The sequence below is a fragment of the Acanthopagrus latus genome, chromosome 17 (genome assembly GCF_904848185.1).
Source record: "Acanthopagrus latus isolate v.2019 chromosome 17, fAcaLat1.1, whole genome shotgun sequence".
NCBI classification, from domain to species: domain Eukaryota; kingdom Metazoa; phylum Chordata; class Actinopteri; order Spariformes; family Sparidae; genus Acanthopagrus; species Acanthopagrus latus.
In genome coordinates this window covers 29,538,728-29,564,050 of record NC_051055.1, presented here as the reverse complement: position 1 = coordinate 29,564,050, position 25,323 = coordinate 29,538,728, and the positions used below count along the sequence as shown (strand labels likewise).

General features: G+C 41.8%; 1 protein-coding gene across 9 annotated transcripts in view; it reads right to left on the bottom strand.

Moving 5' to 3' along the window:
• bbs9 (Bardet-Biedl syndrome 9) overlaps positions 1 to 25,323 on the bottom strand; it is a 170,361-nt gene that overhangs the window by 113,967 nt on the left and 31,071 nt on the right. For all 9 annotated transcript variants that reach the window (XM_037074039.1, XM_037074040.1, XM_037074038.1 and 6 more), the window contains exons 14-15: positions 15,132 to 15,236; positions 376 to 516 (exon numbers count right to left, since the gene is read on the bottom strand). In XM_037074039.1, coding sequence (XP_036929934.1) covers positions 376 to 516; positions 15,132 to 15,236 — 246 coding nt within the window. The remainder of the gene's footprint in view (positions 1 to 375; positions 517 to 15,131; positions 15,237 to 25,323) is intronic.

The window sequence follows — 25,323 nt, the reverse complement described above, 5'->3', positions numbered from 1 at the left end:
GCTTACACAAATCCCTCTTTACACAAAGAGCACAGCCTCTGTATGAACGTGGAGTGTGTGTTTAGACGTCAGTGCTGCTGATTGTAGCTGATCGTTAGATAACTGAGAAACACAGCAGAGATTCCCAGGACTGAAACACACACACGCACACACACACACGCACACAGAATCACAAATAAACATGAATAAACACACTTGTATAAATACACAACCGCACACACGCAGATTCATATAAATATATGTTCTTCTGCAGCTTTAGTCTCATCCTGCACTCTGACATGTACACAGAAAACTGCAATCACCTGCAGGTTGGCCTTCATCGACATGCTGCCCTCACTGTGTGTGTGTGTGTGTGTGTGTGCGCGTGTGATTTACCTGGGAAGATGGAGTTGAGGTCGACCGGTGCCTGGTTGGTGTCCACAGTGATCTTAAACTTGGTGGTTTTGGCAGGAGAGGTAGGTACACACACCAACCCCAGAGGAAGACTGAACCTGGACTGGAGAACCCTGGGAACTCCTGACAAAAAGTAAATACAGCAAAATTGGAAAAATTACTTTTATAACAATTTTTCCATTTTTGAGTTCCTTTTTTTTTTGTTTTCCACAATTTAGTGCCCTCCATGTTGGAGTCGAGTCCCTGAGCTGCCAACGCCTGCAGCAGACAAGCTGCAAATCTGCAATACAGCACATATATCTTTCAGAGCAGCTTCTACTGATATGACAAATGCTAGAGTTACAACAACAAACATATTATAATTGATTAACTCTTCATTATTTTACACTACTCTACCAACATTTCCCTTCCGTTAGCTCTTTTCCAGATAAACAATCTTAAAGTTAATCCCGTTTCCCCTTTTAGTAGCTCCCTTCTACACCAAACTCCCCCTACGGGCGAATCAAACGAGGTCAGCACATCGATTTCAGGGCTTTCTCTCCAAACAGCAGGCCGTTAACATTTGTTAACACAGTCAACACTGCAGATATTCAGATTACATGAGTATCTGAGAGCTACGAGACCGAGAGACTCAACATCAACACCGGGGTTCGGAGGGCTGTTTGTTGAAGAGCTGAAAAGGAAGTTTTGCGAAAAAGCAGAGGGGGGGGGGATTTTGAGAGGAAGAAAAAAAAAAAAAAGAGGGGAGGAGGCGAGTTAAGGCCAACTACAACTATGTCCTGAGCTTAAGCAGTGCTGAGCTTGGCAGAAATCTACACTTAGCTAGAATAACAGAGCGAGGGAAAGGAGTGATGGAGGAAAACGGTTGTTAAGAAGAGATGGAGCGAGGGAACCTGGGGGTGAGGAGGAGAGCTGTAACGACAGGACCGGGAGAAAAACCTGAGCTGAGCAGAAAAACGAGTGGAAATAAACCAGCGTGAGAGAGACGGACTGCAACAGGAATAATATGAGAAACGACAGCTGCGGTGGGAGGGAGGGACGCTTTAATTACGGAATGTTCCAGGTTATTACAGATAGTAATAATTACCTGCAACTACTGTGCACCTTTTCATTCCACGCGGGCAATTATTATGTGATTATGTGAATAATTCAATTTGCTTTGAATACATGAACTGTGGCGGAGAGAGAAGAAGGGGAAGAAGGGAAGCCAAGGAAAACAGTCGAACACTGAGGGGGGGGGGCATGAATGAAGGTTTTTTGTTTTGTTTTTTTAAACGTAGGACTGTGGTTCTACTTTCTTCTCCTCTCCCGTTTAATTCTCACTGACCCGTCGTTAGCGGGTGACTGAAGAGATCAGCAGCAAAATCACATCAATAAACACAACAGAGAGGGTTGAATACATGTCGTCAGAGTCCATGTGTCGTACGCGGAGAAAAGCTCTGAGCTGTGCGAGATTTAAAATCTGTGGAATTTATGAGATTATCTTGTTTTAAACTACTAACTTCTATCTTTAAATTCATAGTAGATTCTGCAACTGATAATTTAATTCATTTCACATGAGTGCTGTAGCAGGTCTGCTCTCGAGTAATTCTATATAAAAGCTCCACTTATGTCAAACAACTGAAGACTATCAGAGCTGATTTAATTAACGACTGAAAAAACTAATTTCAAGATTTCTTCTGAGGTAAAGATATCTTGCTGCAGGGACAGATTTCATTAGTATTAGGTCATTTTCTAGACAAATGCAGTGTTTATTTCATTGATATTTGGTATATGGGCTAATAATTCTCCAAGAAGGGAAGATGGAAGTTGTGATTTCCAGGTTCCCAGTCTGCATTTTCATCTAAAATGCTCCCTGAAGTCGGACACACCTCGCTAACCCCAGACCTCAAAATCCAATATGGCTGCTCCACACGTCAACAGCTACAAAAGCTGTAAATTTATTGATGAATTTGCACTTCTGTCGTATTTGTGTCCTGCTGAATCAGTCCTACATATTATCCGACATCTGTCCACAGACATGTTGCCGCGGTGTTTATACATGCAAAAAAAAAAAAACCCAAACAAAAAAAACCAAACATCAGTTCCAGACGTTTCCTAAAATAATTACCATGTTTTTAGTTTTCCTTTAAAGTAGCAAAGAGGCCATTTTCTTTTTTTTCTGTTTACTATATAAAACAACATAAACTTTATACATTTCTGCTTTTTTCAAGCTGCACCACAGCGTTTTAAAGTAACTCTGACAATAATCGGAGCTGACATGTGATGTACACAGTGATGGATTGCCTGACTCAACCAGGCTTCAAGTCGCTCCAAGTTCAATTTCATAACATACTGAAATGAATGAAACCACTGGCTGCCCTCAAAGGAAGAAAAACAGTATTAAAAAAAATGTAAAAACACCGCGGTGTGCTTTGGAAAACGGTCAACACTAAAGGTAAAGTATCCTGTATACATATGGAGTTGGTGGGATGACTAGACAGACTTCTTGTATAAGTGATACTTCCCTCCCACTGCAGATATAAAACAGCCAGACTGAAACTAAATGAACTCCAGTGAAACTGAGAACTCTGATCGATCATTAGACATATGAATGATCTTAACTTAAGGCCCCACCAAGAAGTAAATATTAAAGGAAAATGGGGCATGCATTTTGTAAAACCCGCTACCCCGATTTTTCTGACGATTGGCGGAGTTTCGCACCGACATCGGTCACCATCAAAAGGCCAGAAGTTTGTACCTTCACACGGGCTGAACCGATGAGATGTGAGAAACTTCACATTAAAACGTGAGACTCTTTTCCTCTGGTGTTAATGATGGATTGGAGGAAAAAAGGGAGCGAAGAGGATGGAGGAAGGATCGAAAAAAAAAAGGAAGAGTAAAATTGAGAAAGAGGAAAGGAGTGGAGGTCACGTAAGGCTAAAAAAAAAAAAAAAAAAGGCCAGGGGAAACATTTCTTCAAATTCAGCATCGCCATTTACTAGTCACCAGTGTGTGAGTGTGTGTGTGTGGTTGTAAATCTCGTCTTGTTCTACTCCACCTCTGTACATTCCCAGACTGTCGTCACCAGGTTACACCCTCCACACACAGATTTACCTGCACAGCCAGTGTGTATCGGTGTGTGTGTGTGTGTGTGTGTGTATCAGTGTGTGTGTGTGTTATTACATTTCACAAGACAAACATTTCAATAGTGTCACATTCAGCACATCTGTGAGAGTCTTTAGGACCTTCACACAGCTGTATCATGTTTAATATATAATACATATAATACAGCAACAAATGTGACATATAGTTTATAAAAACAACACATAACTGTGTTAAATTATCAGAACTTCTTCTCATAAGTCAACGTGTTCGTGCTGTATTAATAAACGTAAAGTCCCTGCTGCGCCGACCCAAAACCTGATACGAACCCACAAACCACATCTGCCTAAAATCATTATCCCGCTTCGGTTTTAACTTTATTCTCATTCTATTTTTTCTCCGCTGTATTGTATTACTAATTGTCGCTAAAAGCCACCCTCAGGGATGACTGGATGTTTTATCAAGGAAAGGCTGAAGGATGTAAATACTTAGAACAACTTTAACTAAACTACTATTGAAACTGAGACCAACAGGTTCAAGTTTCTATTTCTTGAGGGAGATGTGAATAAAAACACTTTGAAATTGTCTGAATTTCAAGTTAATTAGATGAGAAAAAAAAATGTACATCAATAATTTTAGAGACACGCTGAGGAAGAACTGAACACAACTCAAAGTAGCGGTGCTTCGACATGGACTTGTGTTTAATTCTGACATTTGAAATGTTCAAGTTGTCTGACAAGTTTGTGATTAACTGAGTGTTCGTACTGCAAGTGGCTTCACCGGAGTTGAAATGCCGCGACAGGTTCCAGAGAGAAAACAACGTACGGTCCAGGAAAGCCAGTTACAGCCTAATACATGCAGGAGTTCATGAAAGGCTTATACGACGGAGAAAACACTGCTCCTGTTGTAGTTTTACTCCTCTTATGTGACTCATTTTATGTTTTCTCATCAGCGTGAACAGCCGCAAGATTCATGGAGACACTTAACAGTTTCCAACTTGCTCAATTGTGTTCTGTATCTGCTAAAGTCATATCCTGAGTCACGTCATCTCGATGGGAGCCGAGTTTAAATGTCGGATCACAACTTGTGGGCGTTGCCATGGCAATAAATAAACGTTGCATCACTCGCCTACGTCAAATGTCACAGTTTTAGTCGATTTGATGACATGAGGGAAGACAGGAAACGGTGGAAAAAGACACAAAGCCGACTGTTGGTGTTTGAGGAGATGTTTCAGGGAGACTGAAGCCAAAGAATGAGTAACTGACTAAACACCACATCTCCGTTACAGTAAACTGAGGTTACTGTGTTTGTCTGACAAATCCTGCTTTTCATTCACTGCCTGTCCTGAGCTTCAGTCCTCTGTGATCTGCAGCGTGGGATGTGAAGCTTCCTACAGGTGTAAACAAAATAAATAAATAAGCTGCTTTTAGCTGATAAGCTGAGTTAGCCCAGTGCCTTATTAGCAGACTGGAACTGGTTTGGACTGTGATATTGGATCACCAGGGATTTACTGCAGGGAACAGAGCTCAGACGCCGACCAGTAAACATGGCTGGACTCCCGACTGAGACTGAACTCAGTGTCCAAGACTGACGGGGGGTCAGGGGATAAAGTATGGAGGTGATTTACAGCAGCTCTGCTCAGGACTACGCCCCCAGCGATGATAAATTATCACAGGCTAGGAGACGAGAGGAGGGAGAGTTTGACATCATGAGCGGGCGAAATCAGCATATAAAGCCAGAACATTTTCATAAATTAATCAGTGAATGGAAGATGTACTTCCACAAAAACAGAGGTGATTGTGATTGTGTTTTACGATGAGATATCAAGGAAAATTAAGCTCATCTTAGTCTGCAAAAAGAGTATTCTGATGTGTACAGTGGTATTCTTCTCTTTATTGAGGAGAACATGTGTAAAAATATTTAATTTCTTGACATTATTTACTTATTGGTATAAGTAACAAAATCACATATTTTACGTCTCCCAGCAGAAACTAAGTGGGACTATCCCTCCTTGCAATGAAAAGTGGTGTCATGGGATCGTCAATAAACGTCCACACATTGCTGTTGTTGTTGTCGTCTTCACACTCTGAATGTTTTCAACTTCAAATTCTGGCCGTATCTCACAGATGCACCTGAATCCACATCGATATCGTGTGACATGTGACCCCAGACTCAACTTCTAATAATTGCCTCCACCACTGCTGACGGTGGGAAATGAAGCTTTGTCAACTGTTAAACACACTTAAAATCACAATTGAGCTGCTGCTGCTACTTGTTAAAGCTGCCGTACCTCCTCCAGTGTACTGCTGTCTCACTGGAGGCTGATTCCAATTATCAGGAAAACTATGTGTGTGCGTGTGTGTGCGTGTGTGTGTGTGTGTGTGTGTGTGGAAGACAGAGAGAGACCACAGAGTTTATTTGAGTAGAGGACCACTGTACAGGATCAAGTTCTTACCACAGCTGCAGTGATGTCAGCCATGTGTGTGTGTGTGTGTGTGTGTGTGTGTGTGTGTGTGTGTGTGTGTGTGTGTGTGTGTGTGTGTGTATATATGTGTACAAATGAAGTGTGTGTGTGTGTGTGTTGGTCGGCATTGCATGCAATACATACATACATACACATTCTTCATGTGCGTGTGTGTCTTTTTATCATTTCCTCTGTGATACACACACGAACAAATCATGGTCATGTGCAGCTGTATTACTGTATTAGTGATTTACATTAAATGGCCCCACTGAGAGCCAGAAAGTGCAGGTGTGGATTTCTGGATGACTGATAAAAGGATAAATGTTATCGTAGCCGAAAATTCACGTCTGTGTCTTAAAATATGTCATGTGTCGTTTTTTATTATGCAACAATGACGGAGATCTTTTCCTCAATGACGCTGTAGTGCTGAACAACAGCACACAACAAAAGTTATTTCATGACACTTTAGAGACCCGAAGTTTTTCTCTATGATCAAGCATTTGATGAGGAAATTGTACTAGTTTGAACCAACAATGAGCGAACAACAAGTCAAAAACAACCCACACTTAACTCTTATACTATAGTCTTAATAGAGGCGACATTTAATGTTTAATAAACACAGGATGTACTAAGTTGGGTTACTACGTTTTCTTTAGCTTCATGTTTAAAATGGAAACAGACGACTCTGAGCCCCAGTGGTGTTATTGTCGAGGTCACTGTCGTAAAGACAACTGGATCATTTTCTGCTTTCCTCAGAGTATGAAAAAAAATAGATTTTATGCCAGCTTGCAGACAGAATATCAAAGTTTATAAGGGACTAATCTAAAGACTGATTGTGTCAAACAGATAATATTAACATCACAATAGTGTTGTTACGCCAGTTGAATTTCTGACTTTGACACAATATTTGATTCTTTGTTTGAGACCTCGTGCAAAAATTAACACAACATATAATTCAGAATTCGATTTGTATAGTTTATATTGATATTTTTGATATTAATTCATAACGATAAGTTGAACCACAAAAAGTTTCTAGTTGTGAGTGGCTCAGTGGTATTAATGTATATATATATCACGTAATTACCTACAGGCTTCATTTAGACTAGATTTAATCAACTATATATAAAGATACATACATTGTTCTTATTGTATGTCCAATGTGACTGTGATTTTATACATGTGGGTACCATTATTAGGACTCATGTGAACTGATATGCTTTCTTAAAGTACCCGTTTTGTTGAAGCCTCCATGGAACAAGCGGTGCGGTAAACTTCTCCTTCATAGGCTGTAGTATTCATTCCTTCATCGAGCTCATTAATCTTGAAACCAGCGACGTTCTACACAGCACTCCTGCTGTTAGTCATATCCACCAACACCAGCTCCAAACCCTCCGCTGTAGTTTTTTTAGTTTTCTGGCTGATACACTGAATAAAAACCTCAAATTGTGGCAGTTTATGTTTCCCCAAAATTGTATTTGGCTGATGCAAAATAGATGCATACGAGCATAATTTGCAATTGAGACCAGCATAAACAAAGTACACGGCTGTAGGAGGGTGTGTGTGTGTGTGTGTGTGTGTGTGTGTGTGTGTGTGTGTGTGTGTGTATACTACAGCAGGGCCTCTAAGCCCACTATAGATTACAGGACATCCTATTCTGTATCAGAGCACACAAACTTAGATGGACTAAAACAAACACTGGCTGACGACTAGGAACACCACTGCTGGAATATGTGTGTGTGTGTGTGTGCGTGTGTGTGTGTGTGTGTGTGTGTGTGTGTGTGTGTGTGTGTGTGTGTGCGTTTGTGTCTTTTTCTGCGGTAAAACAAGTGACTCAAAGCGTTTGTGTGTGTATGTGAAACAGATGATATTTCTGTGTAAACTGCACAGAGTTTAAAAGGATAAAAATGGATATTTACTTATTCCATACAGTAAGGAAATGTGTGTGTGTGTGTGTGTGTGTGTGTGTGTGTGTGTGTGTGTGTGTGTGTGTGTGTGTGTGTGTGTGTGTACAGACTCTTGCCAAGTATCATGTTGCAGGAACATAAACAGTAGGCAGCGGTCTCTTCCTGTATATACAGTAATGTATGTGTGCTGGAATGCGGATGGTGTTGCTTCGATTATGTGTGTGTTTCTGTGTAAAAGATTATTGAAATGTATGTCCCAAAATTACAGCAAATGTATAAATATAGTATATGTGTTTGTCTATAGTATGTGCGTGTGTGTGTGTGTGTGTGTGTGTGTGTGTGTGTGTGTTTCTACTCGCTCTATTCTATCCAGCACTACAAACCTACAGACACTTACCTTTGGGATTAAGCTCTGCAGAGAAGAGAAGAAAAGTTCAAGGTTAAAAAAAGAGAATTCAGACAGATCAAAGACCAGAACAGAACAGAAAGAGGTATCACTCCTATATAGTTTAATTCACTGCAGACCAGTAGACAAAGCAGCACTGGGAGAACTGGACTCTGCTGTTCGGAGAGAGAGGAGGGGATTCCCTGAGCAATCCTCCGTCTCCCTGCATATGGATACACACACACTTTAAAAAACACTCTGCGCTTTGTTCAACCTTCCCACACACACACTCGGAAAGTACCGCGGGAGGAGAAAGCAGCCTCCCAAACCGATCTGAAACGATTCCCGAATATGATAAGAAATCCAAAATTAAATAGCTGCTCGTCAAGATGTTAGTCTGAAACTTTGTCAGACAGGATCTAGAGAAAATAAGAATTCTAACAAATAGTTCAGGTGCAATTGGAGGAAAATTCAAACCAAAGGACAAAATGATAAACTTGTATTGATATTCTGACACTAGAAACAGACTAAAACTGTGTGTTTTAATGATACTGTACTTCAAGTGGAATGCAACAGATAAAATCTGATTTCGTCTCCTATCTGCAGGACTGTTATCCTGCCAAACTAAGCAAGTTCAAAAACGGCAGACAGAATTATAAAAATAAGACTCGCTGTTGTGAAACTGATTTTTTCTTCATTCGGGGAAGAGAGAGCATCTCTTATCCCGGCCCCTCGCTGCCAGATTTATCCAGCTGCTCGGGGATTTAAACAGCCAGCCTCCTGCTTCTCTAACCTTTAGGACACAGCCATGGAAGTCTGGCAGATTAAGCTCTGATTTGATTGGTCGAAGAGGATTTCCTGCGAAGGTGAATGAGAAGCAGATGGCAGGTTGCAGGCCAATGAAAAGGCACTGAGGTGCTGAGTCAGAAGGTTCACATGTTATTAAACCCGATGAAAGTCACACTTCCTTACTGCCGTCGCTCTTTCCTGCAATAACTCTCGATCTCTCTCTCTGTCATAACTCCGTATTGTTTTTGATTAGCATTTCCTGTCAAGTATATCACATTAACACCGCTAACAACCTGATAATATTTGTTGGATATTATTAAAATCAGCTTTACCAACTGCCTCCTAAATTCATGAACCTTTGAGGCCAACTTGGTGAATTATTATGCTCCCTACTTTGATTAAAATAGGTTTCTAGGTATTCTGTGTTGTTCTTCAAGATATAATAATCTTTATATGGGACAACATTCAAGACATTTTTAAACTGAGCTGACACACTGGGACTTTTACGACTGATCCAGCCAACAAATTCTCTAGATATAGTTCATATTTAGCAATATTATCTAACCCTAAAACAAACACTAACTTCTGTCGTTACTTTGTCTCAGCCTCTTCTAGCCGCTCTGTGCCGCCAAAGAAAAGAAAAGAAAAGGCAAAACTGGAGGGGTAGAAAATTATATTGGGGACAAAAAAATAATGAAAGGCTGGAACAACACAAAAAGGAAGGGGGGGAGTACCTAAAAAGCATCAATGCTGAGTGAAAGCTCCAGTTAAACGTAAAAGACGTGTCAAATGGAGCAGGAAGGCGCTCGCGGCGCTCACACTCACGGTAGCTGCTGCTGGCCGGCTGCCAGCCAGTGTTCAATCAGCCTTTCCTGTTTTAAAATCGCCTGTAACGGCTGAGAAATTAGACTGACTGAAATGAGTGAGATTCTGGATCCATTAGCCGGAGCGATAGGGGAAAAAAAAAAAAAAGAAATTCACGTGAATGTTTCATGACTGGGAGCCTTTATTACATCAGAGGTAACCGAGAAGGCTGACAAGGTGTTATTATGTATGATCGACTACAGAAACACCAAAGTGCTGCGATTAATCTTTACGAATTCTGAGAAATAAAATATCACAGCTTTTTCTCAAGCCCTTTTTTTTGTAAATCTGTGTTTTTGGATTTACAGACTTCACGGAGGAAGTTAGAAATTAGAGCATATACGCTGTTTTCTTCTTTACATGGATAAACTGGACTCCTCGCCATTTTCAGTGGAGGAATTTGCTTTTTTTGTCTCGTTCGACGCCGGAAAACAGCAAACTGTAGAAAGCAGCATGAGGCCAGTGACAATGTTAGGATGGTTCTTTTTTAAATATTCTTGATTCAGTCTCTATATTTTCAACCTCAACGCTGTCAGAACGTGTGATGGATGGAATCTGCGGCTGAGAAGAGTCTTAGAAGTTACCGACTGAGGCGACAAGCCTTCATTACCCTCATCGCCTTCACCAGAAAAGGTTTGAAAAATGGCACTGGGTGTCATATTTCCATTACTGTCGGTTTGAAATGGAGCTGATACATTTCCAGGACTACTGCTGATTGCACCCTTTCCCACTACAGACAAAAGCCAGATGTTAATGGGTGTTAGTGGGCATTTTGTCCAGTGGGAAAAGGCGTTTTTACAATTTCTCTTTTTAAGCCCCTGCATTTGTTTTCCTGTCTACTACAGATCGGGTGGTGGACTCTCGAACAGATGTGCCTGGTTTGAGAACCTGCGTCACTGTACTGAAGTGTCCATGAGTCTGTGTGTCCAGGTTCTGTATGATAATATGTATTTTATTGCTAATCCTCTGATCTCCTATGTGGTATCATCCAATCTCTTCAACCTCTCAACTTACCATTTGTCCAAACACGAGTACAAATATGAGTATTAGTTGTGAAAAACTTGTAGCTCCATTCTTTCAAAGCATTTCTGTATCTAACAATGACAGCTGGATAAAGAAGTTCATGAACAATCCACATCCGTTAATTCAGACACAAACATTAAAAAAAAAAGACAAGAAGATGAGGACTACTTGCATCACCGTCAAACCAGAGAACTTAACACGAATCCATTATCAACTAGTCACGAGACTTTACAAGTAATTTAATTTGTGGGAAAGTAAATAAATCAAAAACTAAAACCTCCAGTGTTACTAAAGCTAGATAGAACTGCAATTTAATGCTGCACGAGCCTCAAAGGTTCTGATGTTACAGCAGAGGAACACGTTATCAAATGCACGTTTGCTGACGGATACATAACTATGCAAATACTACGTGCCAAGTTTTGTTCATTCAGTACAAATAAATAACAGTTCACTTGGGGGGGAAAAAAGCTAAAATTCATCATCAAAAGCAAATCACTTGTTCCCTGGCCCGTGGCCTGACGTTCCACCAAAATCTGCTCCTCAGTTTTTTGTTGTAGCGAACAGGCCTGAGAACACGTTCTTCTTGGCAGAGAAAACACCAACAACATCAGCTGGCCTCCACACAGTCAGTTTCTGTGCAAATGGATTTCAGACCTGACAGTTAAACAGGGAGGGAATCTAAGAAAACACTGCAGCCCTCTTGGAGACATCGACATATGGAGATGCTGGTCACTCTGGCAGGCTCATTAAAACAGGAGAAAACAATGAAGACTGCCAACTAGCTGCCTAGGTTTCCACACGAACTGGCTTAGCAACCAAATGAATCATGGCTGGCCGTGTTTTATGGAAATTATCCGCAACTGTCGCAACTTATCTGCTGGGATGAAAATGCCCATTGTGCATGAGCTAACAATGCAACTGTAAATGTCAACTTGACCACTTGATCTCTCTGAAGTGTGGGTTTTTTTTTGGAAAAGGCCATTGAGAGGGTGTTAGGAAAATCACAGAGGGGCACTAATGAAATTCTTTCTAGATTGTAACGACTCCAGCCTCCGTCGAGCCTCCTTTGAAGGGCTTAAGGAGTCAACAGTCTTCTTAAATGTCAAAGCCTTTGTAGGGCTTAAAGACGGGGCATGGTAGCCACTGGGTGGGATGGTGTTGTGCTGGGCAGGTGGTGTTAAGGTGTAATCATCACCCCTGGGTGGGTGCAGAGAATGAAAGAAAAGAGATAGAGACAAAGTGATGCATTCTTCCCATACCGGGAGAGCATTTAGAGGATGAGAGGAGGCGAGGCATTAATGGAGATTAGCGCTGCAGGAACACACAAACCACGGCGTTACAAACCGCACACATACTCTTAAGATGACCACTTTGCTGCTAACCGCCAGAGTTTACAGCTGATGGAGGCCTCCACATGATGGTTGCATCACTGCAGAGTGTCTTAGCGGGAAAACAGAAATGAATGAGAAGCTAATTTACTTTTTTTTTTTTTTTTTAACTGCAGGAGGCGATTTCAGTCCATTTAAAGCAAAGGTCAGGAGCATCAGCGTCATGTAAAACTGTTTATTTTCCCTGCCTTTATTTTGGAGATGAGTAAGCGATCGCTCAAAGGACTCGGCTTCAGATTCACTTTTGAAATTCATCACGGTCTTGGACATGAGATTTACAAAGGTCTGTTCATTATTGATTAGTTCTGTTTTCTGTTATTCGCTCTGTACTTATTCTCTTTTAAGAGCACGCCCACGTAAAATTATTTTTCTCTGACTCACTTTTTTCTCCAACTGTTGTTCTTTCTTTCCTGTGTGTTTATCTTTATTTTGATTACAACACAGGCAACATGTCTGGGTCAAGGTCAGGACGTGGAAGCATCTGGGCATTAATATCATCACATTTAACTTTTGATCTGTGTTGTGTTGTAATTTAGCTTTAATCAGAATTTGTCTTTCAAGCTTAATTTGCTGGTTTATCAACAGTCAACAAACCTGCAATTTCTCACTCATAATAAAACCAAATGTTGAAGTTTTATCAGACGATACTAAGAGAGCCCAGTCAGCGTTGACGTTCAGTAGCCCTTTTTACACAGCGACGCCACATTATCTCGGCAGCGTTGCCAATTCTCCACAGATGGTGGTTCACACAGAGCGAAGCATCTCCACCTTAAAGACGAACCGCCGTGTAATTCACACAGAAAGCCGGCGCTGCGGCTCCTAAACAGGCGTCCACGTCATGATGATGACGTTGGAGTGTTTTCAAGGTGTTTCCCCGGTGTCCCCCACGTCAATCTAAACCCACGGACAGTTTCTGATCATATGGATGCTGTTATAATGTGTAGTGACTGAGATCCTGACCCACCAAACATCCTGGAAAGTGACGAAGTTACGTTTTTTTAAACTGGAAGCTGTCTGACTCCCTCCCTCACGGGGACGGAGGAGGTTTTCCAGGTGAAAGTTCACTGAAGTCTCGGTCCGGAGGGCTGACGGTCGCGGTGATTTATTTCCATCACAAACACTCGATGAGTTAAAGTTTTTAGCCGGTGACAGACGCTGTTATTCGGGCAGAAATGTGACGAAGAGTAGGTAGGACAGACAGGAGGACAGACAGAAGGACAGACAGGAGGACAGACAGGAGGACAGACAGGAGGACAGACAGGAGGACAGATGCTTCTCCACGTAGCTGTGGGGGTTTTTTTTTTTCCTCATATAAGTTGTCAAAGACAGTTACAGTTACTACGTTACTGTTGTTCGGTCAAGTAATGTTGCTTTGTGGGACATTTCTCAATACTTAGTTGAGTGAAGGACCTGTGTAGTTATCAGATTATACGATCTCGATAAGCAAAGCCAGCTTATCCATTCACACTGGCTCGATTCGCCAATAATATGGCCCAGATACCACCTCCTGAGGTGGATCAGCACCATGCGAATTTCACCTCTCACCACATCTGAAACTTTCACACTTCACTCCCAACTATATGTGAACACATAATTTGTGTACTTGCACATAATGTGCGTCTGGGTTTGGCTGCTTTGTTCCAGCAAAGAAAATTCTTAATTGCTAGAGCATAAAATTATATTTTAGGAAGGTCATTTCCTGTCTCCATGCATAAAGCCAGTTTGCTGTGGAAGAACTTGAGAAGAACGCCGACTGCACCAGATTTAAGGCCTCACCTTTCCTCCTTTATCTCCACCTTTCCTATCTTTCCTCTAATAATTCACCTCCTTCCTCTCATTCAACTCCTAGCCTGCCTCAGCTGTGTACTCTTTTTTCCATCCTGTTCTTCCTCCAGCTTCCAGTTCTACCTTCAGTCTTACACAGGATCAGCCCCCCTACATGCTCTACCCCAGCTGCTTGGCTTCCAAGGCCCATTGACATGCTCCTTATTCTCAGCTATTTTTAGCACCACAATAAAGCCCATCAAAAAAGAAACACTTCCCAATATTTCCAGACATTTCACATTAAATGTGCTTCTGGGGAGGGGAAACGGTTCCACCGACGGAGGCCTGCCAAAGCAAATGTAATCCAAGGGAAACAATAGCATGAAAACAAGGATTTTTTTCATGAGCTGCTCTGTTGAGCGAATGCAAAAATCTGTATTTCTTTTTTTTTTTTTTTAGAAAGACGTCTGTGACATTTGAAATAAAGAGTGGTTTTGTTGGTTTGCAGGGGAAAGTAATATCTTCCAGAAAATATTGCAGGGCCTGGAAACAGATGCCTGGAGTGAGCAGGGGGATGAACCGGGCTCGTCTGGAAAGAGCCCAGATGTCCTTACGTCAAGTGGGCGCTCTGTTAGCAGCTGGGATTCAGCAAAGTTTCAGAAAAACTGGACGAGATGTTGCACTTCAGACTGCAGCTTAACTTATAATGAAACTTACATCAATGCTAATTCTGTGACAGCAAGTCTGGGGTTTAACTGAAAGACATGGCTCTGAATTGTAGATCTTCGGCCAGATATAAACACTGTATCTGTCTGGAACAGAGCATCAGTCACAAAAAATAGAAGGTGACAAGTCTGATTGAATTATTCCGTCTTAAAACAGGAACTAACTGTTACCTCGACCAATGTTTCTGGAAAATCAAGCTGTCAGGATGTTTTATTCTGCTAAAATAAAAGTTTTGATTGGAACTAAGCTCACACACATGGAAATCGGCATGAAGCTTGTGTGTGTGTGTGTGTGTGTGTGTGTGTGTGTGTGTGTGTGTGTGTGTGTGTGTGTGTGTGTGTGTTTACCTGTGGGTGAGCTGTAGGACACGGTGACATCTCCGGTCAGGTCAGCAGGGGGGTAACGGCCGTTGAGGAAAGCTGAAAACGCCACAACAGTGGACGAACCAACACCTGAAGGGAAAAGGACAAAAACACGTTTACTGTAAGGTGGAAATCAAAACCTCATTGTCGAGAATCTGTTCCACGAGATGCTGACACGAGGTGAAATATCTCAGTGAAAGTTTCTTTCGGCAGTCTGAAAAGCAAGAAGAAATATGAATAACTACAGCAAATACTAAGAGAATTGTAAGTCAATCACTTAGTCAGCATGTATTACAAATAAAATCATGAATGCCTCTGGTTCCTTCAAATCTTTGATGTCTCTGCTGTTCAAGCCCTCCTATAAAATTTCATAAAAAGGTATCATCAAAGCTGCCTACTTGTTTTTTTCCACACATATTTTCCAGATATGTGATGAAGCTCCCTGGCTGGAGATAAATCAGAGACGTTTCCGTCCATGAGTGGCAACTTTACCCCACCAGGGCACCATGTTGACTGAAATGTGAACTTCTGCAAGCTGTTATCAAATGCTTGCTCTTTTCTATAATTTAAATGGCGTTAAGGTATTTCATTTTGGCAGATAAAGATCATGGATGGATTCTGGTGAGGTGATATTTGGCTGCTTGCCTTCAATTCTTAAATGAAATAGAAATTTTGTAGAGAAACAAACTCAAGTCAAGGATGAAAACTGTTGTTATATTCGTGCTGTGATCGAGTGAGTGCACTAAGGGGCACAAAATTACTTCAAACAACACGCTGCTTCAATCAAGACGGCCTAACTGCTCTATTCTAGGTCAGAAATGATGTTAAAGCCTGCTGGAAAAACAAAAATATCAAATAAAAAAGGTAATTCCTGTCCAGACAAATGGTGTGAACCAGCTGAAAAACTGTAGAGCAAGGTCATGTTCCACGGCTGGATGTTTAAACACCAAAGATTTTTCGAGGTCTAAAAAGTTTGACAAAAATAAACTTATTAAGGCTAATACCAACTTGGTGTTATATTTCAAAACTCTTCTGCGATATCCTGCATTACAAACTGAAGGTGTTAAGTTTGAAATGCATTTCGGATGCAGGAGGTGTCTAAAGAAACTGAGTTGCATTATGGGAAGTGTAGGATCCACTGCTCAGAAGCCTGACCCCTCAGATTTAGATCATTTCAATATGTCTTCTGTGAGTCCTCCAGCTCGATGCAACAGCAACACTAAATCATTCTTTCAAGCATTTTGAGTTCCGTTAATGTAATTTTTTTGAGTGAGATTTTAGAACCAGAAGCACCGAGTTTAGTCTGGTTCTGGAAAAGATGTGAAATAAATGGATAAGGAAACAAGGCAGCCAACGAAGCACACAAACTTAACGAGTCAGCATTTTTTAAATTTTTTTTTTTAGGTGTAGACAGGACAGGATACGGCCAAGCCAATGCTAACCAGACCCCTTACTGTACACACACACACACACACACACACACACACACACACACACAGTATGCTTACGTTAAATATCTCCAGGCAAGGTGAGGACAGAGGATTAACAACACTAACCACAACTCGAAGCGCGTACACACACACACACACACACACACACACACACACACCGCACTTTAATTACACTGTACGTAGCTTGGCAGAGGGGTGATGACTTGTAGCTTCCCCTTCGAATACCCCAAAACCAACAGAGAGAGAGAGAGACAGAGCAAACAAGCTGTAGAGGAAAAGCAGGGATCAAATACAGACGGAGAGGAAAGGATATATTACAGCTAATGGCTTCATGCAGTCACACACACACACACACACACGCACACACACACACACACACACACACACACACACACACACACACACACAGGGTGGTGGGGTGGTGTAATGGGCCATGATGTTCCTGAGCTCGGCCTGTCACAGGTGACTGCATCCCGAGTATGTGTGTGTTTGTGTGTCCAAAGGAAAGAGTGTGTGTGATGATTAAAAGTGAGGTGGATGTGTGTGTATTAGAAAATATTTGTTTCTGACTGTGTGCAACATTTTGTTTTTTTCTAAACGTATTTATTAAAACAGCGGAGGACCTCAGTGACCTTCATCACACACACACACACACACACACACACACACACACACACACACACTCAGAGAGCCTCTCGAGTTGAGGACAGGCGGTGCAGGAGGAGGCGAGATGGATGAGAAGACATGAAAGGAGAGACGACGACACCTCCCCTCCCACGGACAGAAGACAAGATAAACGATAAAAAGCAGACAGAGACTTTCTCCACACTCTGTCAGACGCCCTGACAGCTTGACCTCCTTCTCTCCCTTCTTTTCTTCCTTCCTCCTCCTCCCTCGTAGTCATCCCCTCATCACGTCCCTTCTTCCTAAACCTCCTCGTAAGCATCTCTCCTTTATTCCTTCTTCTGTTATATCAGTGAGGCTCGACAGTCTGAAGACCAGGAGCGGAATCACGTTTCTGCCAACATTCATTTTCTGATCTTAGATCAGAAACTGAATGTTGGATCATTTTGGATTGTGATCACATGAAGGAATAGTTCAACATTTTAGGAAGGACAACATGAGGTTATCATTTGATTTGACAAGTCTAGCTGAGTATCAAGATGCAGGAAGAAAAAGTTGTTCAAGTTTCGTCCAGAGGAGAAAAAAAAAATGCCTACCAGCACCTTTAAAGTGCTTCAACTATTATTTTCCAGGTGCAGTAAGTTACTGCACCCACGAAGAAATAGTTCCAGTGCAGAATTCTCAAACTACAGAACCAAAATCTGTCCTGATGTAGTGTCAGATCTGTCGCATCGTTTTCATTTAGGTGCAGAACTGCTGAATTTGAGTCGTGCGTGTCAGTAAAGAGTCCGTTGAGTGTTTTGCTGACAAGCACACTGGAATGCACTTCTAGCAGCTCAGCTCAGATGTGGTAACAGATTCTTTGCGGCCTCACTTTAGTTTATTTATTTGACATGAACCTAACGGTAACATTTATGCTGCAACATGCAATCATGCACAGTCTCCCAGATGCACTGTGTTTATAGCAAGATGCTAATTCACAACACCTGTCGGCGGGAGGCTTTTTAAACGTTAGAGAAAGAAAAAAGAAGCAGAAAGAAAAAGAAAATAAACTACAGATGAATAAAAACGAATCAAATATCAGAGAGCACTGACAGGCTCTAATTATCATATTCGACCTCTCCTTCATTATTCTGTCTTTCCTGCCTCATCTTCCCTCTCCTGTGTTCTGGGAATTGATCCATTATCAGCCCGGCCCATAATGGAATCCAGTAATGAGCAGTTTTCCAGTTATTGGAATCAGTTTTTTATCAGTGTTAAAATGTGTTTCTGTGGCTCTGATGCAGCCGCCAATCAGCGTCCTTCCAACAATACGACGATTGGTTACAAGTAATAGCAAAAGTGAAGGCTGCTGTGCCACAGAGACGCAGAGTGGGATACATGTTGAGTCTGAAGCTGCTCCTGTGAGGGAGCACAGCTGTGTTCTGAAGGTCGACAGCAGATCATTCAAAATCGGTATGAGAATGAGCCTTTAAACAAAACAGCATATCTTTCAATTTATTATGTGTTCCCTCAGTTTCTTCACTTTCTTCCTGCTCCGTCCTTTCTCCTCTCCTGCTTTGCTAAATCTTTCTTCCTTCCACCTTCCTCCTCTCTCCGTGCCTGTCATGCTGTCTGTCAACAGAAGGCTTTTAACCTGCGTGACCTGAAGGTCAGCCTGGTCAGACTGGTTTAAGTGCTTTAAGTGTTCCCAGTCCCATTAAGACCAACAAACAACACCAAAGAAAGACACAGAGTAATCCCCCCCTCCTCTCTCTTTCTCTTTCTCTCTCTCTATCCATCTCTCTGTCTCTTTTTTCTTCGGCTTGTCATCACATATTCAGGCACATCTGGACAGCTCGGGGGCCTGCTGTGGGCGCCGACCCGGTGAGCTCCAGGTAACGTGTCCGTCTGCTTGACCCGGAGGTCCGACCCGGTGAGACTGTTCAGACTGGTCCCAGCGTTCTCAGGCACATTAACCCATTAACACCACTGCCAACAAAAACAAACTCCACAAAGGAGTCTGAAATCCCCTACACCCACTTCACCACCTCCTTTTTGTTTCTCCTCCACTTTCCCGACTTCGCTCCATCTCTACCTTTTCTCGCTCTCATCGGTTCTGTTTGTCTAACTTTCTCACCTTTTCATTGCTTCTACATCTTCTTTATCCCTGCGTTTATCCCCCTGTTTCTACCACAGTTTCGCTTGTCTACCTAAATCTCTGTCCTGTTACTCCCTTTCTCTCCATCACAGTCAGTGAGAGTTCACTTCTGTGGGAGTTTATATACAAAAAATTCACAATTGCATACATGAGCGCTCTGTTGCCATTGTACTTTTTGTATTTGGAGGATATAAAAGTATATGCACAAGGCAGCAGATGAGAGGTGAGTCTTCCAAAAATATTTAAGTGCTATATAGTTGGCAACTAGACTAGACTTGGAAAAAAAAATCAGCATTGTTTTTATTTTGATGTTCAGTGTGTGCTGTTAGTCTTCCTTCTCTGCTCTAAATGTTCACATATGTCTTAGTATTGTTGGTTCTGAGGTCCATAACTTCAGGGTTTAATACACTGCGATGGCTCTCCATCTCCATCTAGACCCACAAACTAATCTACTAAAATGCCAGAAACCAGAAATAGATTCTGCACGACAAGTTTCTTCAAATTCACTGCAATCTACTTTTTGAAGTTTCAACACATTCTGCACAAGCATTTCCTTGGACAAGCATTACCTCAACACAAAAATAATACTTTAAAGATTTTACTTAAGTAAGCATAAGTAGGTATAAAGGCACTCACATTCTCCTTCCTTTCTACTTTGTTCGCTCTCTTTACTTTCACGTCTTTTTCTGACCTCACAATGGACTTTTAAAGTTCCATCTAAATATTGTACATGAGCAGAGCTATCAAAAATGTGGTCTTAAAAGTTAACCAGAGAAAACTCTTTTTCTCTGTGTGTGTGTGTGTGTGTGTGTGTGTGTGTGTGTGTGTGTGTGTGTGTGTGTGTGTGTGTGTGTGTGTGTGTGTTTGTGTGTGTGTATGTGTGTGTTATCCTCAGGTTATGGTACTTGACAGTTCAGGTTAAACCAAGTACTGACTGTTTAGAAGAGGTGAGAGGTCAAGAGGGGTGGAGATGAGGATCAATACCACACATGGAGATGGAGAAGAGGCATGTGTGCGAATGTGTGTGTGTGTGTGTGTGTGTGTGTGTGTGTGTGTGTGTGTGTGTGTGTGTGTGTGTGTGTGTGTGTGTGTGTGCCCTTTCTTCGCCATGTGCAAATAATACAAAAAGGAAAACATCGGGAGTAAAACAAATGTGGAGGGTAAATTTGTTCAGAGACATTCCCGGCCTGCTACCGCTTCACCTGTGTGTGTGTGTGTGTGTGTGTGTGTGTGTGTGTGTGTGTGTGTGTGTGTGTGTGTGTGTGATCACACATCTCATGACATCCAGAAGCAAGCGATGGAATCTGAGGTGACCATCGGTGTGGTGTTAAACAGTGACCTCTGACCTCTACGGGTCAGGATCGGGTCGGATCGCTGCTGAGGGTCTGATCTTAAACACAACGAACCCGATCTTCACTCGGAGATAAAATGTCCGACATTCAAAATCTTACTTTCAAAACTCACTTCTGAAATCAAGACACGCTTTGGTCTCTGTACTGGTTTAGATTAGAGCTGATTAGATGAGGATGATGATGGTTTGGCAAAATAAACTCACAAGAATTAAGAGCAGACCAGTTCACAGAAACTGTGTAAATCCAATCCACAGACATTTATTTCTTAGTTATGAGTCAGCATTTAACTGTACTAAGGATGCACAGATGTGGCCAATAAGCTGTCAGTATGATAAGGAGAAGGAGGAGAGGAAGAAGAAAGAGAAGGAGGAAAATCTTAAATTTTCATCCTCTGCAAAACGTTTGATAGGATTAGGTTGGTTTACAGAGGGAAGAAAAGGATGCGTTATGAGGAGAAAGGCAGTAGAGGAAACAGAGGATCTGGAGAAGGAAAAGAAAGAGGGAAATAGAGGAAAGAAGAGCAGCGAGAGAGGGAAGAGATAAAGACATCAGGGGGACAGGATGATAAATGAAAGAGAGGAAGCAGAGAAAGGAAGAGAGGAAGAAGGAAAGTGAGAGTGGGAAAGAGAGCGAGAGAACAAAGGAGGCTCTGTGTGGTGAACAGGGGATTGAGTCGCCATCTGAGACGAATAAAAACTGGAATAACAATAAAAGTCAGAAGGCGCTACCTCCCCTCCTCTTCCTCACACAACCGACCCCCTCACACCAACACACACACACAAACACACAACCACTTTTATCGTCCTTTTGTTTTGTGTCAAATCTCTCTGAGGAAGCTCGGAAAATAAACTTGAGTAGACATTCACACTTTCTACCGAACAAACACACGCAGTCATCACGCAGAGACAAGTGTAGGGACGCATACTGAGCCACACAGCATCTGTAGCTGAAGGACAAAAAACTATTCAGTTCCAAGAGAGATGGATCTTATAAAAGTTAGTTAGTTGTGTGAATCAGTGTGTGAGCAGGTGAGAGAGAACGAGCGCGGGGTGAAGCGATGATGGGAAACAGACAGCGGAGGTGTCGCAGCAGCAGCACTGTTGTTGTTAGTGGTGTTGCTACAATAGTGCTTCTCTAAAATTACTGCCACATTTTTCCCATAACAGGCGTTAACTTTGTCACAGCTACTTGTGTCTGTTCCTTTTCTTTTGGTTTTGTTTATGCAAATAAAAAAAAATAAAAAAACGAAAGGAGGTTTAAGTGAGTCATCACTGACATCAGGGTAAGAAAAAAAAAAAAAAAGATAAAGCAGAAACAGACACAAACGAGATGCCTGACTGTTCATGAATACCAGACCACAATGGGCGTTTTTAAGAATTTGACATATTACTACAATTTATTTCAGTCTTCTTTCTCGAGGTTTCACACATTAATGGCACTACGTACAAGTCTAAATGAAGGAGATTTATTTATGTAGTCCGACACCATCGGCTTTGATTGTTTTTACTGATTAATACAAACAGTGAATCCAAACTAACCTTTAAAAACACCCCAAGAAGGAAAACTAACAACTCCCATGTTCTGTGAGGTGAAATCACTGTTTGTATTAAAGGAGGCTGGTGGTTTTGGAAAGAGTGACATTACGACTTCAGTTTCCAGTTGAAAAAGGTTGTCTGATGACAAAATAAATAAGGTGGTCCTTTCTTTGTAGCTAAAACCTTTGTCTTTGCCAGCTTCCTGCACCATCACTGCTGCTGCCGACCGCCATCTGTGATACGCAATGCGCCGACGATTGACAATTATCTCATACAACCCCAAATAAAACCCCTGAACTATCTCTTTTAACATTAACCAGCAACTCATTTCACTGATGGCAATGTCTGATAGGGTAGCAGGCTTTTATTTCATGTTTGATTGTGGCTGTTCAGAACAACTATAAATACTTTGGGTCCAACAGAATCAGTCCATGCAGAAGCAGACTGCGGTTGCTTGGAAGCAGCGAGTCATTTAAGACTTTTTATTTCTTGACTTGAGACATCCTGTACACGTGCGTCGATCTAATCCACATTTCTCTGCTTTTTTCCCAGCACTTGAAGATGACGTCCCCGTTCTAAATCTCACCTTCAAAGCCACGATTGCCTTGATTTGTTGTTCCAGACAGAAACAGTCATCAAAGACACCAGAACCACTTGAACTGTTCCAGAGGTCTGGAAACAAGCTCTGTATTTGCACCTGAACAGTAAAACTTTTAAATTAATGAAACATTTCCTGGTAATGGAAGTCATTTTTTTGAACTGTTTAGTATTTTTATTGGTCCTTAATTTACATCTGCGTACATGCTGTACTTACATACACTTAATACCAGGCAGTATTCCATCTACAGCTCGGCCGTTTCCCCTGCAATCCATAAAGCGGGGTGCGATTTTCTGGACAAAATCACAGAGTAAACTGAGTGTGTGACTGGAATCCAGCTGCTTTCAGCCAAGTCTCAGCGTTCAGTTAAACTCACGGAGCCTCCATTAATTTATTTACTCCTAATTTTTCCAGGACTGTAACGGATGTGAAAGACTCGGTTTGGAGCCAAATCTGGACACGGCGGTCCTGCTGCTTCTGGGAACTTGTGCCAGGCCATACAGGGCCAAAGCAGGCCAACGAGGGGGTCTCGTAGGTAGGATGGGAGGAGGTGTGTGTGTGTGTGCGTGTGGGTGTGTGTGTGTGTGTGTGTGTGTGTGTGTGTGTGGGTGTGCGTGTGGGTGTGTGTGTGCGTGTGCGTGTGTGTTTATGTCACGCTCTTTTATCTTCCTGCACACAGAAATCTGGCGCTGGCCTCCATGAGTCAATCAACAGCTCTATACAGCGAAACATGAGAATTACTGAACGAACACACACACACACACACACACACTTTACTCCAAGTGTGTTTGTCTGTGTGTGTCTGTGTGTGTGTGTGTGTGTGTGTGTGTGTGTGTGTGTGTGTGTGTGTGTGTGTGTGTGTGTCTGACAGAGGCTTCTGAATTTGACCCATCTGACCGCTACCTCAACTCATGTAAACAAAGCGTCTCTTTAGTGGTGTAGATGTAACGACGCAGTGAGTCGCAGCCTCTGATCTTCCACATAAACAGCGAAAGGTTGAGAGAGAAAACTCAAACTCTGCAGAACCAAACCAACTGGACAAATACAGAAGGACGTCGTCTTCAATGTAATAACATGTAATAATAAGACTGGAAGCTTTAGATCACTACTGCTGTCACTGCTGGTCAAAACAAATTTCACGCTATAGAATTTGGACTCTCAGACGACTCCAGATATTTAATTAACCTGCCAGATATCGCTCAGGCATCTGCAACACATCGGTGCAATCGTCACAGTTTCCCTCTGACCCTGGACTTTTCTCCAAAAACTGACCCTGAGAAGAAAATCTGGGCTAAATTAGATTAAGGTGTTAGTTTAACTTTTAGTACGTCTTTGCCTGGAACTGATTTTTACACATCTGACTCATTGGGTGTAAAGATCGTTCTTTTCCTCCAGCTCCTCTGCTGTCAGGTAAAAAAAAAAAAAAAGAAGTATGAAAAGCAAAGAAATACTAAACATATGGACACGGACATCATGGCAAAGCAAATATACTATACAATATGCCATAACATGAAATGTAAGTCATATAAAAAGTATGTGACCATTATTAATGGAGGCAGCTGACACAAGAATTTACAGGAAATATACTGCGTGTTGTGCGAAAGGCGCATCGTGTTTGAATTACCAGTTGCAGAGGTCACGTACAGTATATGTGCAGATAAGAATGCACTGTGGTAACACGCATTACATTTCAGCACAGACGCATCATGAATCATGGGAAAGCGGTGGTCATTTTGATTCAGAGCTCACAATAAATGGATGGTGTTCCAACCGCCTGAGAATGCTCTTCACATCTTGAAATCATAAATTCACAATCCATACTGGCCCTTCTCGAAAGACGTGACGACTACTCCTCTCTGATGGATGATGGTTTCAGCAAATGTTGGGAGAAGTTTTGAGGGGGGGAAAAAAATTGATTTTTCTGGTGCTGATCCAGCTTCTGTGTCTGCGTACATGGCTTCAATTTTTAAAAAAATTACCTCCGACACCATCCTCACCACGTCAGTTTGATCTGTGGCAGCGTGTACATGAAATACGACTTCATACTGAATTATCTCTCGTGGGATTTACACCCTCGTAATGATAATGATGCTGACTGCACGATGATTTGACAGTATTTGGTTTGTACTAAATTGTAAATTGCTAAATTCCAACCAAACCCGGAGGCCCAGCAATAACATTCCTGTTGTGTCGAGAGAAAGATCTCATTCTGTGGTGTAAAAAAACTAAAAATATTCCACTGATAACTTGACACCTAAAATGACGGTTTAAAATTCAATAAACGGTTAAAAATACTTACAGAACTTTACACATGTGCCACCTTCACACACTTGCTTGACTTGCCCCCTCTTACATCAATGAGCATTTAACTAATTACACTCATATTTGCACTCTACATTTGAATTCACTGTCTATTATCAATGTTTTTATTTTCTGTTTGCATTCAACTATGTAACTGCTCTGGTGTTTTCTGTTCT